This window comes from Gossypium arboreum, chromosome 5 (genome assembly GCF_025698485.1).
Source record: "Gossypium arboreum isolate Shixiya-1 chromosome 5, ASM2569848v2, whole genome shotgun sequence".
Taxonomy (NCBI): domain Eukaryota; kingdom Viridiplantae; phylum Streptophyta; class Magnoliopsida; order Malvales; family Malvaceae; genus Gossypium; species Gossypium arboreum.
The window spans coordinates 6,717,254-6,737,989 of NC_069074.1; the positions used below are offsets into that span (position 1 = coordinate 6,717,254).

General features: G+C 34.4%; 2 protein-coding genes and 1 long non-coding RNA gene across 7 annotated transcripts; 2 read left to right on the top strand and 1 right to left on the bottom strand.

Annotated features, from left to right (window-relative positions):
- Positions 1 to 157: 157 nt before the first annotated feature.
- On the bottom strand, positions 158 to 6,475 carry LOC108489565 (ATP-dependent zinc metalloprotease FTSH 7, chloroplastic-like). Of its 5 annotated transcripts, none has more exons than XR_008283215.1 (15): positions 6,344 to 6,469; positions 5,325 to 6,216; positions 4,489 to 4,539; positions 4,257 to 4,391; positions 4,085 to 4,150; positions 3,546 to 3,731; positions 3,376 to 3,462; positions 3,176 to 3,289; positions 2,936 to 3,060; positions 2,724 to 2,832; positions 2,251 to 2,376; positions 1,184 to 1,507; positions 958 to 1,081; positions 478 to 751; positions 158 to 402 (listed from the first exon to the last, which is right to left on the bottom strand). XR_008283215.1 is itself a non-coding variant. In XM_017794204.2 (14 exons), the coding sequence occupies exons 2-14, from the start codon at positions 6,204 to 6,206 to the stop codon at positions 624 to 626; spliced, it is 2,472 nt and encodes an 823-aa protein (XP_017649693.1). In that variant the 5' UTR covers positions 6,207 to 6,216; positions 6,344 to 6,475; the 3' UTR covers positions 158 to 623. The 5 variants fall into 5 exon arrangements, 3 of the variants coding, with proteins under 3 accessions (XP_017649693.1, XP_052884614.1, XP_052884615.1); XR_008283214.1 differs by having other exon boundaries at positions 4,474 to 4,539; XM_017794204.2 differs by having other exon boundaries at positions 158 to 751; positions 4,474 to 4,539; positions 6,344 to 6,475.
- A 2,977-nt stretch (positions 6,476 to 9,452) lies between these two features.
- LOC128293245 (uncharacterized) lies at positions 9,453 to 11,876 on the top strand. The gene is made up of 3 exons (XR_008283395.1): positions 9,453 to 9,577; positions 10,049 to 10,131; positions 11,521 to 11,876. It is a non-coding gene; the product is annotated as an uncharacterized LOC128293245 (long non-coding RNA).
- A 2,597-nt stretch (positions 11,877 to 14,473) lies between these two features.
- LOC128292945 (uncharacterized) lies at positions 14,474 to 20,022 on the top strand. Its single transcript, XM_053027948.1, has 5 exons — positions 14,474 to 15,996; positions 16,253 to 17,127; positions 17,529 to 18,359; positions 18,589 to 18,897; positions 19,231 to 20,022. Exons 1-5 carry the CDS (start codon positions 14,739 to 14,741, stop codon positions 19,738 to 19,740), a joined length of 3,783 nt encoding a protein of 1,260 aa, XP_052883908.1. The 5' UTR covers positions 14,474 to 14,738; the 3' UTR covers positions 19,741 to 20,022.
- Positions 20,023 to 20,736: the final 714 nt, after the last annotated feature.

The following is a 20,736-nucleotide window of genomic DNA, read 5'->3' on the forward strand; positions in this document are numbered from 1 at the left end:
TAGATATTATGTTATCCCGATTGGGATATGTAAGAGTACAAGTACATATTTGACATTTGAGTACACAATTTCTCAGGTTCCATGTCGGAAAAATTATTTGTAAACACCATGTATTGTTTGTTTGTGGCGAAATATGTACAATGCTGTTAAGACAACATTTTTGAACGCAGCTTGTTTTATCTGCAATAATCTTATATTTCACAGAATAATTATGTGTACAACTCAAGTACTGTTACACTTGCCACTACCTATACCTTTTTTCCATGGAAATAATAGTCAATGTACAACATAACATTGGAGACCAACCTGGATATAGACATAATGTCAAGGATGGCGGAGACAAGCTTCAAAGTGATCACAAGGAAATAGATCTTCAGCTTTACCACTTTATCTACGTTTCTTCTGGTAAGTGCCATGAGAATAAAAACAATGAAAAAACTTGGTAGTGTTGAAAAAACAAAAAAGGCTAAAATTCACCTTGTTGGAATATACAAAAATTTGCAGGGGAGATGATGATGGTAACCAGGACATGCTCATTGACATGGTTCAAAGCATTAAGAAAGCTGGCTGCAGTGGACACTGTATTGTGCTCAATATGCTGATGAGAAATGAGCAAAACTGCTTTATCCAGAGCGTGCTTGCACTGGCAGAAGAGACTTTTGCTTGCCACCGATGAAGACTGTTAGTTCCTCCGGTGCAACAACCAATTTCAGCCATTCTTGCAGCTCTTCACCTTCAACTTTCTCATTTTCTGAATAAAAAGCAAGTATATGAAGTAATAATTTATTCTCTTTTCCCCTTTATAAGGATACCGAACAACTACTTCACAACTAGATTCAAAAGTTTAAGATTTTGGATGTTATGGTAAACTAGGATATGAAAAAGATGCAATGCCCACAACAAACAAGGAACATATACCACATAGAAATGAAAAAAGAACAGGATGCAGCAGATTACCTTCCAGGTGGGCACCAAGCCCTTCTAAAACAGTTGGATTAGCACGAACAACAGAAAGGGCTACTTCTAGTGCAGACTGTAATAATGCTTTCACCTCTCTTTGAACAAGATCAACTAGATGTCCCTGTATGTTCTGGATCAGTCTTTGATATAGATAGTGCAGGAATTGGAAACCAAAAAAGGGATAACGTGATAAAATTAAATTTATTGAAGAGTAAAATTGGACCTGATCACGTCCCCAAGGAACTGATCCCCCAGATTCATCCATGCCTCCACCAGACACGGTAGCTAAAGACAGAGGACCTATAGTCTGATTTAGACCATATTCAGCTACTGCCTTGTATGCCATGTCTGTTGCTCGCCTAATATCATCAAGTGCACCAGTAGAAACACGACCAGAGTAGACAACTTCCTCTGCAGCACGCCCACCAAGGAGGGTAACCAAACGGCCACGTAATTCGTCAATGAAGAGTAAATATCTATCCTCATTGGTAGGAGGTGTATAAGTAAAGCCCAGTGCTCCCCCAGATCTTGGCAATATGCTCAGTTTCTGCAAACACAAAGGAGTCAATTGATTACCAATTTCATGTGAACAAAAGAAACTAGGATAATGTAATTTCATTCTAGGAAAATCGAGTATCCATGGAACAACCCAACAATAATGAGTTGAACCTTATAAATCAAAGTTCCCAGTGTGGCACAAGGCCAAGTGAACCTCCACACATACCAAAAGAAAGAATAATTGTATAACATGTAAAGAACCTAATACTCAGATTTCATTTTTATGTTTAGGATTATTGCCTGAAATTTTCATTGTATGCTGATGTTGGTGAAGATGGTATTATTTACAAACATTATGATTTCCAACTCCCAAAACCATCCAAATATTTAATCTCAGACACCGCATACTAGATTAATCCGGTTTTGACATCCATAAACGGAAATCATGGAGAACCAATTGGTCAGCCTTTTAATGTCTCAAGGTCTTGGCTGAACTTCCCAAGCATTAAAAACAGAGAAACTAACAACTAAGAAGGGCGATAGATAAATACACACAATCCCCTCCTAAATAACAACCTGATAAAAATGATTGCACTGTCACCATCTATGGTACACGACATGGCCAGTGCATGTATGTAGTCTTCAAAGTCAAACCCTACACAGCCGCAGGATGAGATTCCATTCAAACTTCATAATTTTCTTTTATCATTTCCACATTTCATACTGAGATAACAAGGGCATGCAAATAAAGAAATAAATTGAGAACGTTCAGTAAATATTGTCATAATTTACCTCAACACGTGGCTGTCCAGGAAGAAGGTTAGCAACAGCTGTACCTACTACTGCATGACCAGCTTCATGCCTTGCAACGACAGCCTTCTCACTTCCCTTTAATTTGGCAGTTTTCTTCTCTATGCCCTAAGAAATTTAGTTCTTTGTGTCACTCAATTTGCAATCCAATGTATAATCATAATATAAATGCATTGCATGAAAACATAATAGCTCCTTTTAGTTATCAGTTTGCATTTTGTTTAAATGGTACTAGAAAATGTGTGGTATACAATAAAACCGATAATTAAAGCCAAAAAGAAGACTTGAGAAAATTGTATCACAGGATAGAACTTTCGTGGCAAAGAAATTTTTAAATAAATTCTTCAAAATATGAATAAATGATAATGGCAGAAAACTGTAAGAAATACACTAACAAAGTTGTTCTAGGAAAGACAAAAGAGAGATGAGAGAGAGAGAGAGAGAGAGAGAGTTACAGCTATCGATCGCTCTACTGCCTGAATGAAATCAATTCTCTCTACAATAATTTTGTTATTTCTTCCAGCAAGTAAGGCAGCTTCATTTACCAGATTCGCAAGGTCAGCCCTGCATATTATAAAAGATGACACGGTTATTTCCTCTGCATCAACAAGAAATAAGGATGAGCAAGCAGTGTCATTTAAATACGGCAAATTAAAAGAGAAAATACCCAGTAAAACCAGTAGTCATAGAGGCAATATCACAAAGATCAACATCTTCCCCAAGGGGAATATCTTTCTTAGAAACATGTACTTTCAAAATAGATTCTCTGCCAATCCTATCAGGAGTCTCTACCTGGAAATCATATGAGACATGATATCTTTGAGATAATAGTTAGCAACAAGGAGCTGGTTTATATAACAGATTCCGACATCTAGAGAGTTAACTAAATACAATGCTCCATACAGACCATAACAACACGATCAAATCTCCCAGGTCGTCGAAGTGCAGGGTCTAAGACATCAGAGCGATTTGTAGCTCCAAGAACAATCACAGCAGAATTACTGTCAAATCCATCCATCTCCTACAATGCAGTCCCAAACTACAAGGTTCAGAGATCTAAGGCCAAGAGAACCACACAGCAGAAAAACAATTACAGAGGGAACTTACTGTGAGCAATTGGTTCAAGGTTTGCTCTCGTTCGTCATTGCTAACAATGCGAAATTTACCATCACGACTTTTAGCCACAGCATCTATCTGTGCAAAATGAGAGGTATCAGAAAATTCTACTGGAAATCTATAAGTTGAACAAACAGTTCCAGCAAAATGATAAGACTGACCTCATCAATAAAAATTATTGATGGTGCCACCTTCTTTGCTCGAGCAAAGAGATCTCTAACTCGAGATGCACCCATGCCAACATACAACTCTACAAACTCACTGGCAGAACAACTTATGAAGGGAACTTCTGCTTCACCGGCCACAGCTTTTGCTAGAAGAGTCTTACCTGTCCCAGGAAGACCTACCTATAACACAAATAAAACCATAAAAACCAAAGTTATTTCCATTTTTATATAAGAAGGTACTGATGCAAAGAAACCATCACATGCTCGTAGCATCTAAGCACTGTGTGGAGACATTGAACATGTTGAATTCCAAGTATAAACTTATTGAGCTTATCATAACAAGACACACTAGTAGGAAGCATTAAGAGAACCAAAGTTTTCTGCAGAGAAGGTATTCTAAAGAATAAGAGACAGAACCGGGAAGTACAACCTAATTTCTGAAGATTAATAATGTTTTGCAAATAAGGCATGATTTCTACAGAATAAAAGCGTCAACATCATCATGAAGTATAGTTTTCTTACGATCTACTCACCAGGAGAACTCCTCGAGGAGGACGAGCACCAAGCCGTATATATCTGTCTGGATTCCTAAGAAATTCCTGTGCAGTAAACATAACCATATAAAGACAACCAGAAATCATAAAAGCATTTACTACAAAATATCAGTTGCTGGTAGCATATGAAGTAGAGGAATATTTGATATACCACAATTTCTTCTAGCTCCTCCTTGGCCTCATCAACACCTGCAACATCAGCAAAAGTGACTATTTCACCTTGTTCAGGCACTTTTGAAATCGAAGAAACCCCAGACTTGCGATTCCTGATCTGACCAGCTGTGTTCTGCATACATGTATGATTCAAATCAGAACATATCAATGCCTCTTAGGCAAGGCATTCATATAACTCGCAAGAAAATATAAACCTGAGAAAAGCTCACAGGGAACCGATGGAGAAGTCCTGCAAGGACAGCAACATAAAACAAAGCTATCTGCAAAAGAGAGGAAGTCAGATATTTAAAACTTCATGCTTTAGATATATAATAATACATGATTTAGAGAGTTTTTTTTTTTTTTTTGGGGGGTTACCCCACACCTTGTTAAGGTTACCATCTATTTACAAGTTTAGGAACTTCGGGAAAACTGCCTATCATCTACGCTCTGACAACCAATCTTTAGGCATATTTGAAGCCAAACTTGCAGTTTAATCAAGGCTATGACAATGTTAGCCATTTTTTGAGACAACATTTCATCATAAATATCCTCCTCCACTAGTCATCATCGAGCAAACTGATACTTTGGTATATTTGGTTTCAGGAATCGAGAAAGACATTTTGTTTCTAGGTAGTTGATGACTTGATGTGTATAAGACATCCAATTGTTTGTAAATATCCTTTCTTGTGTCACCATGAGCAATCTCCGTTAATTTTCTTTTAATCCGTCAACTTTTGAGTGACTGAAGTTATCTTTTTCCCCAAATCATAGCCAACCTTAGTTGAACCAACTACTATTGTTACATTCCCGCCACCTCGTACAGGTATCAGATTACTACTTGAGATACCTAGTCAAGGCCAATGAAGGCAAGAGAAGATACCCTCAACTAAATCTAAATTTCATTGTATCCAGCCAGCAGCTTCCGAAAATGAACCAGTTCCCCCAGCATAACCCAGACAATTCATCCAGTTACCGTTGACCATACTCAAAAAACTTCAAAGCGCAAGCGAATTAAACTAGTGTCACTCAACTTCATAACAACAAAGAAAAAAAATCAACTTACCAATGCAGAGTTGAAGAAGCCGCCAGACCGCTTATCAGGAGACCCAAACTCCACATCATTTTCCAACATCTTTTCATATGGGGCCTTGATATCACTAGGCCGTATGGTTGTATACACAATTCTCTTCGTTGGCGCCACACTCCTCAACAATGAGTCCGAATCTTGAAACTCACTATTACTAACACCACTGGTTTCACTCTCTTGAACATTCCCTTCATTCTTCAGTTTAAACATTACATGAACCCCATCAACCTCCACCTTTTGAACTTGATTACTATTAATCTTATTCAAAAACTCACTGTAAGGAACGCTGATGAAAGTTGTTGCGGTCCTGGGCTCGGACCCGGGTAACGGAATCCCTGGTCGGAGCAACCGCATAACGAACATAACAATACCCAACTGTAAAAGCAAAACACCAATTTCTTGAGCTTGAATTATCGGTTGCCACTGCCATTTCTTTCCTTTGGACCACCAAAGCTCGCTTTTCCCGCTCTTTTCTCGTCTCTGATTGGTAGAACTGCCAGAATTTGTCGTGTCTTGTTTCTGCCTCACTCCTTGCCCGCCTTCGCTTTCATTTTTGTCACTGGAACTATCCTTCGAGTCGTTGTTATCTGTACAATTAGCCAAAATTTTGCTTTCTTTGAACCTTAATCTACCTCCTCCATACAGATTGAATCTCTCGTGGTTCCTCAAAACGAGGACGTTACATAGAGGGAAAGTAATTGAATCGGAGATGAAACGATTCGTGTTTTGTAGCGAAACCTTAAACCGATTGGTGCTTAAGTTTAAGCCATGTATATAAAGAAGATTACAGTAAGAATTTCTGCTACACTTACTTTGGATTGCTATGGCCGTCGGTCGTAGAAATTCAATCAATGACATTTGGGAAACCCTAGAAAATCAGGAAAAGGAAAAGAATAAATTTCAAAATCTAAATCGAAAATAGGAAATATTTATATGAATTTATCTTTCGTTTTTTTAGGTCACGTTTTTACGTGCAGAATTTCGTAGAGACTGACCTTGCGGAAGAGATAAATTGATAATTATGGAAAACTTGGAGCCGTAGGATTAGAGGAAACGGTGGGATTTAACCGTTTTGGGGTTTATCAGGACAATGGCAGAATGGGGTATAGAAAAAATTGGGCTTGTCCAGGATTACATATATGATTCTGTTATATTTAACACGTGGAATGATTGGATTGGAGGTAATGAAGATAGTGCGGTGACCACATGTTTGGCACTGATGGGTAACCACACGCTTGGTTTAATTAGGGCCGTAGCTTTGGAAATTTTTTAGGTTTTATTTTTTTGGGCTTTTATAGAGGATAAATTTGGGTTCCCCTCCGATCATACTTAATAAAATGAATTTCTGTTTTTTATTATTATTAATTTAGTCCTTTTTACTTTTGGTTTTATCCCACTGTTATTTTTGTATCATGTGTGTTTAAAATACTAAATCAATTTTATTTTAATTTCCAATTGGCTGGGTTTTTCCAACCGATTATAATAAAGTCTTTAAGTTCAATTTGGAAACAAATTTACCATCTAATATTCGATTCAATTAAAACTCAATTTTATTATTTATTTTTTTCTATAAATTATATTATTACATATATGCATTTACAAATCATATATTTAAAATGTATTTATATGTTTAAAGGTTTAACATATAAAATGCATTTACAAATCATATATTTACAAATAATAACATATAAATAGAAAATAGAAAAATAATTTATAATAAATAATGAAACATAAGGTTTAAAATTAATAATAATAACATATGTTTAATATGTAACTAGTTGAATACATTTTGAATCTATTTGATTTTTTTTACTGAAAAAACCCGTGCTCAAAAAAACCTTTTCGAGCATGGGTTTTTTTGGTCCAAGTGTATCTTATCTTTACCACAAATTATTTTCCTTAGTTAACAATAATTGTATTTTTACCAATATCTGTAGGTTCTTTACTTTTCTTTCTTCCTCATAGAGGAAATAAGCTAATTAAGTGGTATACAATATGTATATGCATTTTTGAACTCCTTCTAACAACCTATGCATTTTGTTATCATTTCCAATTGGATGATCCATTAATCCAGTTGGCTGAAGATTATAAATGGATAATTTTTTTTGCTTTGATCCCCTATCAAAAAAATTCCTAATTCTCCCTTTGGGGCTTCCATTCTCGCATAAAGTTCTTGTGTCAGTAGTCCATTGATGAGAAGGGTTGGGGAAAGCTTGAACCCAATTCCTACAGTGATGAATATAAGCGCAATTGAAATTCTTGGGGAATACATTTGTGTATTGATAAGACCATTCACTATTTCTTGAAGCTCGATCTCTCCCCCAGATGAACCATATAGCCAAGAGAAACCATGAACCAGAATAGAAGAGCTTGCCCCACCCATGAGTAAATATTTCGTAGTAGCCTCATTAGACCGTACATCTTTCTTGGTATATCCAGATAATAGGTAGGAGCATAAACTGAAACATTCGGAGCTACAAAGATAGTTATTAAATCGTTAGCACCGCATAAAATATTCCTTCTAGAGCAATTATTAATGAATAACGAAACTCTACTATAGCCATTTCTGTACATTCAATGTACTTTATGGATAGAGGAATACATAGATTTGAACATAGTAAAATAAGAAATTGAAAGATTTCGTTGAAATTGTTCGTTGGAAATTTCTGAAAAGCTAATCATAGGTTCTTCTCTCCATCGAACAATAGGGTCGTTATGCTCATTACTAAACTTGTTGAAGAGATGAAATATAACCAAGGTATATCTTTTGATATATTAAAATAAAAATTTAGTTTAAATTGTGAGTAAAAGAATATTTAAATATTAAAATATACAATATTAAGAATATTAAATATAAGATTTGAAATTGGTAATAATAACTAATATAAAGCATGTCGAAAATTAAAATAAAAATAGTTTAAATTTTGAATAATACGATATTGAAATAAGTAAATATATCATATTAAGAATATTAAATGCAGTATTATAATTGTTTATAATGGTATGATCATAACAATATAGGTGAAACAACTTGTATAATAATACTGTACAAAAATATTTTTAAAAAATCTTTTGTTGAAAACAAGAAAAGACAAAAATACTATTGTAAAAGTCATTTTGATAATTGTTTTGATTGGATTGGTATCAGGGGCGGAATTAGGAAATTTAAATTATAGGGTCAATTATTTACAAATTGAAATATTTATAAAAGTCAAATAAATTAATGTATAATATTTTTTTGTTATGTTTTTCCTCTAATTTAATAGTAGATTTTCTTTTAAAATATTTTTTATTCTTATTAAACATTTAAAACAAATAAATCTAAACCTTAAACACATAAAGGTGTTCACAAAGTTAACATACAATTAGTAATTTTCATTCATAAAAATAAAAATTATTTAAGTGTTTTATCGTTCTCATGAGAATATAATATATCAAATTTTAATCGCAATAATCACACTAGAAACAACAATTTCTAAATAAAATGCTAGATTTCTAGTCAATATTCAAGAAATTGAAGATTATAAATACAATCAATCATAATTTATTCAAATATTTATATTAATCAATGTCTCAATCACGATCTTAGGAATCTCATACAAAATAAAAATCTCAAAATTATTCAATAAATAAATAAACTAAATATTATATAAAAATTCTAATTGATCACAGGAAAAGCTACAATCCTAATATTCTAGACATTAATCAATGAAACTTGGGGAAAAAAAAAGAAGAAGAAGAGAGAGTTGTCACCAACTTAGAGTGTAAAAGCCCGATTTTGGGCCTAGTGGAACAGTAGTTTCGAGACCACTATTTTGAGGCCAGAAAAAATTATTTTAGTATTATTTTGTGTTATAATATAATTTTATAAGTGCATGTAAATTTTGGTAAGTTAATTTTAGCGATTTCTAGTCCAATTTTGAAAAAGGACTAAATCGCGTAAAAGGTAAAAGTTGTGTGTTAATGCCTAAATGTGTTAATAGACTAGAGAACTAAAATTGGAGGCATTTAAAGGGCAATTAGACCCCTTTTAAGTGTGTGGCCGGCCAAGGGGAGATCAATTGGTCAAAAGGCCAAAATTTGTGGCTTTTATGTGTTTTAATTGACTAATTAGTAATAAAATAAAGAAAAGAAAATATCATCTTTTCTTCATCTTCTCTCCACCGAAAAATGGCAGCAAATAAAGGGTTTAGAAGTTGGAAACTTTCAGCAAAGAAACTCCCTTTATAGTAAGTGATTTCAATGTCTTTGCTTGATGATTTTTACATTTTTGGAACCCCTAAAGCATGAGCTTTCATAAGAGGGGATTATTTTGCAAAATGATGAAGAGTCTAGGATTTTACCATGAGAGTAAATGTGTTGTTTTCTGTGTTTTTATGGAAGATTATGAGTCCTAGTTGTCTAATAAACAACTTTTGTGAAAGAAATTGCATGAAAATACCTTAAAAAGGGCTAAATTGCTAAGTTGTAAAATGAGTTGTAAATGTGTAAAATAGTTGAAATTATGAGTTGCTGTAGTAATGAAAATGGTTCATCTAGACTCAAGGAGTAAAAAAATGTGATAAAAATTAATTTACGAGCATTGGGGCAAAAGTGAAAATATGCAAAAGTTTAGGGGTCAAAATAAAAATTTGTAAAAATATGATTTTTAGACCCATATGAATATTGTGACTGATTGTTAGGCTAAATTGATGTTATAGATGATGAAAATTGAGATTTGGACCTAGAACGGAAAGAAATCGATTTATGGACGAGTATGTCTTTTCACCTTTGTGGTATCGAGGTAAGTTCGTATGTAAACAATACCATGCTATACATGTATTTAAATGTTATCATTACATGAATTGTACAGATATTAATGTGTATGTGATTAATAGAAATATGATAAGACAAAGCCTTAATAGGCAAGGAAAAATCCCGTTTGAACCTTAGGAATAAATTAGGATACGAGTGACATGTCACTAGGAATTATGAGTCTATATGACTAGCTCGATAGTGAGCATTGAAATGTCATGAGATATGAGATAGCTTTAGCTACAATTGAGGCACTTATGTGCAAAGGCTTTTCCGAGTATCCAATTAGTATTCCAAGTGTTCAACGGGCAATCCAAGGAAAGAGTTGATGATGGTCCCAATGAGGTAAGTCATTGGTGAGTATGCACTCGAGTTATGTTACGAGTTGTGCAAGTATGTATACTAAGCCTATGAGAATGCCTTGATATGTGATGATCTATGATGCATAATATGTGTTCTTACCATGATGGATAAAATGGTGTTGTAATAATATTATGAACAATGACCATGAATGAGTAACTTAGCCTTGACAGATTTGAGTTACTGCAGTAGTGTAACTTTGAAAATACACTAAAAATAGTGGAAAATTAATTAGAGGCAGAATAAAATATGGGATTAAAGCTTAATGAGTCTATTTTCACATGAAAGAAATAGAGGAAGAAAAAGAATCCTATATTGTGTGATATTTAAATTCTCGTGAAATAGGGTCTGAATGAATTCTAGATCCCCTGTTCTGATTTTATAAATTCACCGTAAATTGTACAGAAATTATTAAGAGTCATACCTTACATGCATGGATTCCTTATTGAGTCTATCTTTAAGAGAAACAAACGTCATGATCATTGGAATTATGTACAGGGAGAAATTCGGTTCGTAGTGCATAGGGGTCAGAGTAGTCATACCCTAAAATAGGGAAAACTTTAACTAATAAACTGTACTAAATGGCTTGACCAAAAATTATAGAAAAATATTAGTAAGTAGACATATGAGTCTAGTTTCAAAAGAAATAGACGAGAACATTATTCGAGTCCTGTACTATGAGATAATTGAACTTTAGTGCAGAAGGGTTGAAACTGTCAGATAGTGAATCAAGAGCAAACTTGAGGAATAAACTGTACTAATTGGTTAAGTCAAAAATTCTGGAAATTTTATGGAAGAAAGATAAATGAGTCTAGTTTTAGGAAAAATTAACAGAACTTAATTTGGAGTTTCGTAGCTCCAGATATAAATAATTTAGTGACTACTGCGCAGGAAGACAGCTTATAGTGAACTTGAGAATATGTTGTAAACATTGATAAAACAAGTTAATGAGTTGCTTATTGTTTTCATATGAACTTACTAAGCGAAAGCTTACCCTCTTCTTTCCCATGTTTTCTAGAGTTTCTAGGTTAGCTCGGGTTGGAGGCCGTCAGAGATATTATCACACTGTCGAGTTAACGCTATCGGCGTAAGTAAACTCAAGTGATTCTAGTCTATGGCATGTATAGGGTTTTAATGTGAGTATGTAATATTATGATTTAGCCAAAGGCATTGGCTTGTTATTAAGGTAGTATTAGTCATGTAAATTGGCCTATGTCGGCTAATATCGTTATGAGCCCATATGATTATTCTTATGCATGTATGTTATTATCTCTTGTGATGTGGCTTACAACATGTATGCCTAGAGATTGAATTGAGATTCATTGATGAGCTAATAACTAATGCAGGATTAAGTGATTGGTAAATAGTTAATAATGCTTCATGAATGGTTTGTGGATATGATTATGCATGCTTTGTGATGGACATGAGGTTTGATGACATGTTGATAGCTATAGCATTAATATGGTAAAGATGAAAGAAAAACTTATTGTAATGGTTGCATGTGAAATTACCATGGTCATGTCATGTTAGGAAGGTTTAAGTGCCTAATTTTGTCATGTTGTATGCTATTGTATAAGTATGCGTGCATGTGTTGTGAGTGTGACAAAATGGCTTGGAAAATAGCCTTGTATTTGTCCAGGTTTTTGGACATGGGTTCGGGACACGGGCGTGTCCTTAGCACCCGGGCGTGTGCTCTATACCTACACGGGCGTGTGGAGCCTTGATGCAAGAGATTTCCTAAGTTTTTCATGAGTTCTTGGTTGAGTCCCGAACCACCCCGAATGCATGTATTGGGCCTCGTAAGCTCGCATAAGGGACAGATTACATGTGAAAAGAAAAGTTTTTAATTATTTGAGATTTCATGGCCTTGTTTAGTATGGAAGTGTTAGTAAAAGTCAGGTAGCACCTCGAACCGCGTCCCGAAGTCGGAGGCGGGCGAGGGGTGTTACATAGAGAGACTTACATGAAAGTATCGAATGAACACTTATCTTGTAAAAATTTTGGAGAGTGTGTGAGAGAATAAAATAAAATTGAGAGAAAAGTGGCGAGCGTTGGAAGAATATACAAAATTTTTGGACTTTAGTGGGTGGAGAGAATTCTTTTATTTTTATATAAAATAATTATTTTCCGAAAATTTTGACAAGCTATTTTCAAATTTTTTACAAATATCAATTTTTATGGAATCAATTTCAAATATTTCATAGGGTAAACTCATCAATCATATAATTTTTTTTTAGAAAAATATAAGTAGTTTTATTTTTTTATGGGGTCAATTGACCCCACAACACTTTACATAGTTCCGTTATTAATTAGTGTTGAGTTGAATTGTGACACTAATTTAATTATACATTTAAATAATAATATAGGTTAAATATAATATTTTACAATTGATGACTCTTTAAGTTAACGGTGAGGAGAAGATTTTAATAATTCGAAGTTATAAATGTATGTTTTGCTTTGATAGTTTGAGTTGTAATAACATAGTGATGAAATTGTATTTATATAAGTAGAATTAGTGATATATATCACATTTAAACTTCAAACTATAGTGATGGTTTTAGACTTTAAAATCAGAGTTTTAAGATGATACATATCACATTTAAAGTATAGTAAAAATTAAAAATTTGTGAATTAGAAATACACGTGATCGTATTTAAATTTGTTTATGAGATTAAAATATTCAACTAACATGTACTAATGTACCAAATAATATAATCTGAAACTTTCATGGTGGTGGAGACAAAGTTTTTTAGATTCCATAATTTTGCAGGGGATTATTCATGGCAGAAACATATGCAACAAAGTCTAAATATAGGGAGCAAACAATTGATGGGCGACATTAATTTGTAGGGTTCACAACTTAGCAATGTAAAGAATGAAAATAATTCTCTTCCTCTTTCAACTTGGGTTAATGGAATGAGATATTGGGCAAAATGGCAGTCCTTTGGATGGGACTACTAACATACTTCTAAATAGGCAAATCTCTTTCTTGGGTGGGATTGGCAAAACCGTCTCGCGGTTGGCCCCAAATGGTCTTTTTCCGTCAACGGAGCTTATTGGTTCCTCAAGTGTCGAGGGTCGTGTAGTAATGGACAAAATCTTTGAAACATAGTAAAAAAAATAAAAATAATAAACTACACCATTATTCGCTAAATTATGGGTAAATTTTTGTTTTAGTCATTTAACTAAAAAAATTACAATTTGGTCGTTAAACTATTTGAGAATTTCATTTAAGTCATAAAACTATTCAAAAGTTTTTAATTTAACTCAATAGGCTATTAAGTTTTTTTTTTTTAAGTTTTACTAGCGAGCTCTGAGTGATGATTCGATAATCGATATGATGGATCAATACCCATTAATAAGTAGAAGAACATACTTTAGATCTAAGTTGATCTAACGATCAATGTTTGAGACTGAAGAAAAAAGCTATTTAAATTTCGATTCATATATTCTTAACGTCCAAAGTTGTTTCATGATAAAAATTGAAGTGTAAAGGAGAATAGGAAAGAGAACTTTCAATTGGAGCAAGTAGTGAGACCAGAAAAAGCCATATAGCACTGATTTTAACAACTCAGTAACTTAAATAAAAACTTTTGAATAGTTTAGTGATCAAATTGTAACTTTTTTAACTAAGTGACCAAAACGAAAACTTATCAATAGTTTAGTGACTAATTGTGTAGTTTCCTTAAAAAATAATATTTTTTAATGTAAAAAAATTTGGATCCCAACTAAAAAATATGGGTTCAAATGATAATTTTGACCAAAAAAATATATATATACATAAAAGTGAAGGTCATGATCATTCAAGAAATGATAAAATGGTGATGAAATCAGAAACTAGGATATAGATAAAAGAAAAAGATACAGGTGGGTTAAGTAATTGTGTAGAAATCCAAGGTCATATGGCTAAATTAGACAACATTATTAACTACCATATTTCCTTACCTATACCTGTTTTCTATTTTGTCTTATATTATCCCATAATTCAAGGGTAGGGGAGAAAAGAAATGGCAAACGAAGTTCTAAAATGGAGCATTTGAAATCCAAAATCACTCCTCACCTCTCTTTACATTTTTCCTATTTTCCCTCAACACAAAAAAGAAGAAAACTATGAATTTTTTTTCTTTGTGTTGGAAATTCAAGTTTGAGCTGAATTTCTTCGAGTTTGAGTTGGGGGGTACAGTTTATTATTTATGCCCAGTTTTGTTGTTTTTATTGGTTTGATTTCTGAAAAAAATGAGTTTCAATGTAAAGGTTATTCAACATTTTGTCTGGAAAATCATTAGATTTTCCGGAAGTTGTAGTTATAAATTTGTAAGAAGATATCCAGTTGTGGCAGGGTTTTTTATCTTTGTTCTCTTCGTATATGTATGCTTTCCTTCTTATTTCTACATTTTGATGTACTCTTCGCCGATTCTTATCTGCACTGCAATTTCAATCCGATTTTATTGGAAAACCAAACGTCCGGAAGTCCAAATGGTTCAGAAGAAAGACAGTGAGGAGAGATCATCTGCAGATATAAATAGATCAAAAGTCCCTTCATTACGGCCCCAGAAAAGTGTTCGACGAAATGCTCGAAAGGAAGTCCTACAATGGGATAGAAACGATAGTCCGGATAGTAACTTGCTTTTTGGGAGTGGTATTAATGATATTCTGTCTGGTAAATCCAATTTATTGGAAGAAAATTCGAGGTCCTTAAATGTGAAAGGAAATTCTAATGTGGAACATGGAGAGAGCTCTTCCCAGAACGAGAAGCGAAATGATCAAGCACTTAATGACCCGAAATCTCTCCTTGATAACGAGACTCTGAAACCTCATAGCGTGTCGGGTGATAGCTTTGGAGGGCAATTAGGTAAAAGTCCTGATGGTGGTGGTGGTGGTGGTGGTGGTGGTGAGGTCGAGAAAGAAAGATTGGAAAAAAGGAAAGATGTGAAGGAGATAAAAGTGCGGGATCGAGATAAGGCGGTGGAATGGACAAAGGATGATGAGAAGCATCTAATGGATCTCGGGTTAACCGAGGCAGAAAGAAACAGAAGGCTGGAAAGTTTGATTGCAAAACGTAGAGCAAGAAAGATGTTCAAAATGGCAATTGAGAAAAGCCTGATGGACAAGGGTATTGTTCCCCATAATCATATTGCTCCCATTCTAATAGTTAAAAACAACATTCTTGGTTTTTCAAATCATGCTAATGAAGAAGTGTTACAAATGCCTGGTTCTGCTCCTTCCATCTTGTTGCCTACACAGAATCCATTTGACTTACCTTATGATCCATTTGAAGAAAAACCAAATCTTACGGGTGATAGTTTCCAACAAGAGTTCATGGCTGTCAACCAAAGGGATACGCTTTTCTGCAGGCACGAGAGCTTCCACCATGGACCTTTGTTTACATTCGAAACCACTCAAGATTCTATTAATGATCCGTTTAATCCCTACTATAGTGCTGAGAAAAGGCTTGTAAGGGGTCCAGAAGTTGATAGATTCAGAAAGGCACCAGGTAAGACAGAGAAAGAAATTTCAGCATATTTTCCATTACCCAAATCCTTTTCTTCCTAAGTTATAAGATCCTCGATATTAATAGTTTCTTGCTTTACTTATCCAAAAACTTGAAGATTTTAAACTAGCTAAAGGGAATGGGACAATAGTTTGATTGTGCCAGCCTACTCCAAATTATGTATAGAATATTCCTTTTTTTCTCTTTTTGAAGTGTGTTTTTATCTAATGGAATTATTTAACACATACCCTTTTCTCAGATGATGAAGGAGGTCACCACCAGAATAATTCCCGTGGTTTTGGAAGTGACATTGATCTTATTGAGCTGGAAGAGTCCATTAACAATGACACAATTAACTCATTGGAAGAGAAAAGTGAAAAGATTACAGAAAGTGCCAATGATAAGACTGAAATAGGAGAAACTAATGAAAACCCTCATGATCTGAGTGGAAGTGAAATAAGAGTGGAGATAGATTCAACTAAAAACAATGATTCCTGCTACTCAGCATCTTCATCTGATGACTCTGAGTCAGGATTAGATCAAACGGCAAAACCTCTGTCGCTGTGTACTAATCAAGTCCGAAAGGCTTTTAATCTTTCAATTCCTCCCAAGGGGAAAACTGTGACCAAGCTTCCTTTTGATTCCAGCCCATCTCCGCGTAGGACCGAGTTTAATTTGTTTTACAATACGTATAGGCGACAGAGTCATACTCGAAACTGTTCCATAGCTTCTGACTTGCAAGTTGAGGTTTCAGAAGTCGGGTCAATTACATTATCAACTGATGGAACCAGTTCACCTGTAGAAGGTTCAGTTACATATGATGGGGATGTTGAAAGGGATATAAATTCTGACAATGAAGAACTGTGGGGAGGTTCATTTAACTTATCAAAAGAGGCAAATCGAGAAAAACTGAGAGAACTAGATGATATTATTGAAGAGGATTCTGTTGAAGTGAAGGTTTCTGGTTTAAACAAGAAACCTGAGGAACCAATTGCTTCAATCTCTCCATCTGAACTGGAAAAGGCTTCCAATGTTTCAGATAAATTATCACCTGAAAATCCAGGAAAACCGGTGCAGTTAACGGGGAAGTCAGTTGTTCATTCACCTTCCAAGTCTTGTTTCCAGAAGCCAGAGGTCAGTTAGTTATTTCACTACTGTTCTGAGGTATTGAGAATATAAACTATATTGCCCAAACTCTTTATTTCTCCAAAAATAAATGTATTCCTCGAAACATGTTTGTGACACACTAATATGGGGATATGATCCTCCAAATATATGAAAGAACCTAACAGAATTTGAGTATTTGCTAATGTTGGATATATACTTCGTCATCCCAAGTCTAATCTAAGTAACATAAATAGTAAAATAAAGCAAACTTAACAATGTGAACTTAGGCTTACTTCTGTATGTGCAAATTTACCATCTCATTGTGGATGTAAAGACATTTCTTTTACCTTCATTTGCTTTTGATTTCTGAATACCAGTAAAATGGCGTTAAATTACTCTATAGTTACTTTTGGCTATTTATTCCACAGCAATTTATTGATCCTCAACAGAAGCCTACAGAAGAGAACATCATTTGTAATGCGAAGCCGATAACTCAAGAAGATGCTAACACTTTAGAGTCGAAATCATCTGAAACCAAAGCCAATGGGGCCCAAGCATTGAATGAACCTGCAGCTTTAGGAGAGATGGGAAAACCAGATGACGCAATTAATTTAGATTCAAGCGGTTACAAGCATGGAAACAAAGAAACATCTTATGAGTATAAAAGAACTGCAGAATCTGAAAAGAAGATGGAGGAAAGCCGACCTTCAAAATATATTGAAGAAGGTACTTGTAAAGCAACTAAGCATGGCACTGGGGATGCACCAAGTTCTGTTCAAAGCAAAGACCAACCTTCAAAGCATTTTGAAGAAGATGCTCAAAACTTAACTGAGTATAATACCAGGAATGCGCCAAATGCTGTTCAAAGCATAGATGAGTTGGAATCTATTCCAGCTAGTGGGGTTAATCAAAATATTCTGGAGGATAATGTTTCTGGAATGGAACAAAGATTAGGAGGTTCTATTGCAGTGGCTCCAAATCGAAGATTGGAGCTTCAGCAAACTTATCTCAGCTCAGGTGCATCTCCGAGATCTGTGTTACCACAAAATATCCTGGCAGATCAAATACCTGTATCAGACATTGAGCAACGAAGACAAACAGATTGGCCAGGATCTGTTACAGAAGACATAGTGAGGGAAAATTCAGCAGACAATCAACCACATGAGAACTCAACTTTTAACATGCCCCAAAGTACACAGCGGTTGGCTGAGAATTCAATACAGGACTCATCCAGTAATTGCGGTCCTGCAACATCAGAGGTCAGTATGAGAGTATCAATAACTCAGTTTCATCTTTTAATACATCTCAAAGATCTTGAAATCTTATGTAACGTATTAGGCTTATGAATTTATTGATAAGTACTTTTTCCATTTTGTTTTGCCATCTCATCCATTCACCGAACTCTACACTCGTATACATGTCTGCATAGTATCTTAACATACACTTTTCAGCATGTTCTGACCCACATATTTACCTAAACTTGAACAGGAACCGTCTTGCGTGACAAAGAAGAGAACTGATGGTAGCACTGCCCATAATATGAATGAACTTGTCTTCGAAGGCACACAAGGCAATGATGGTTCTTCTTTAAAATCCAGTAAAGATGAATCTAAAACTTCGACAAGTTCAGAGGACACGGAAGAACTATCAAAAACATCTGGTGAAAGTAATCTTGATTCTATTGAGCATCCTGGAGGATCAGAAAAACTGATTGAACACAACACTAGAACTGATTCATCAAAACCAAAAGAAGGAAATGCTAAAACAGATGACCCTAAAACCATGGTGAGAGAAAAGGTAATCCCACTTTTTAATCTTGGCACTCAACTGCAACAACAATACAGTATCTTCAGTTTTTGTTTTAGTAATTTTAACATTAGGTCATTGTTTCTCATGCATGTTTCTCATTCATAGAATGTCATTGGCGCATCTTTTGGTAATAAATGAAATTATGAAAATATTATATCAACTAGCTATGTTGTAATCTAATGAGGTGCTAAGCCCGTTTGTCGTTAGTTCTATAACAATTTTTTCATCCGTTTTCCCAACTATTTAGCTCTATTTAATGGTTAGCTAGTTATATTATTCGTCCATCCTTTACTGACTTTGAGTTGCAACCCTTTCCTGAAGTCCGCAGCAGAAGTTGATCGCGTTTGCAATGTGAAAGACTCATTAACCAATAAGGTAACTAACATCGAGAGCTTGAACCCTGTTCTTGATGGTGAGGGTGAGCACCAAATATTAAGTAGGCAAAAGGCTGTCGTGGAACCATCAAAGACCTGTGGGGCAACTAGTGCAGGATCTGATAAAGATAGCAAACATGAATCCACAACATTAACCAAATCTGAAGCCAATGCTGGACTATCAACTTCAAAAGGAGAAAGTAACAGCTCGAACAACATAAAAAATGGCGGAGATACACAAAATTTGAGCGGTCAAGAACGTCACTCGGATGCGTCACAATCAAGGGAGGATGATCTCAACAAGGCCATTAGTGAAAGCATCTCAGGTGTAGATAACACTGCAACGACAGGCATATCAATAGACCACAAGATTGCCACAGAAGCATCAAAACCGAAAGAACCCGAAGTCAAGGCTGTCAACACCAAGGAAAATGATAGCAATGAAGTGGCAAAATGAGACAATATACACAATATTGACATACCTCGAAACCATCAGTTCGAGGACAGCAAACAGTTACACTAACTTTCACCATAGAAAAAAGCTGAAACTCTTCCATGAATCAATGTAAGCAGTCAGATACTGTAAATCTTGAACATATGGACAATACTAGGATATACATAAAGTAGAACTGCAAATATATAGTCAAATTTTTAAATATATATATATATATATATCAAAAATTCCATTTACCTTGAAGTGAAGTTAATGTTCTAGTTTCATTGCATCATGAACTGAATGTTATAGCTTTCTTCATTTTTTACCTAAGAAACACAGGAGTTTTCTCCACTATGACAATGTTCAACGACTGGAGAGTATTAAATATTAATGAGGCCCCGTGTTTGTAGGGTTTTCAGTTTTGCTAAATCAGTACCAAGTGATTTTGATTGAAACATCCTGGCAGTGGCAGATGTATCCAACGCACATACTCGGATATGTCCGAGAACTTTAAATATACGAAAGAAAAGACACTGAAAAGATTAAAGATACCTCCTCTATCCAATACATGCTCATATTTGATATTATATTGAATGACTGTATGAGCCTGTAATGTTTTTTTCCTACCAAAATTTAATCCCGTCTCTCTTTTTAAAAATAAATAATAAAGTGATAAATATTTTTATTTGTTTTATAATTCATTTTTTAATATGTACCTTTTAATTTATATATCTTGTTTATTTTATAAATAAGTTCGTTAAAATTTAGAGTAAGTGAATAAAATTTCAAAGATAATTCTACATGAAAACTGAAAAGTTAATCTATTCTTTTTTAAGATAGGTAGATTTCATCTTATGAAATTTATAATTTCACTGCTGGCCACAATTGAGATAATTTTTACAAACTAAATATTCTCAAGGTTAAAAGATTAAAATTAAGAAGTCACCTTTAAAAAAAAAAAAAAAGAGAGAAAGAAGTCAATAAAATCAAGTGGTTACTTACTCAGCAGCCGCTTAA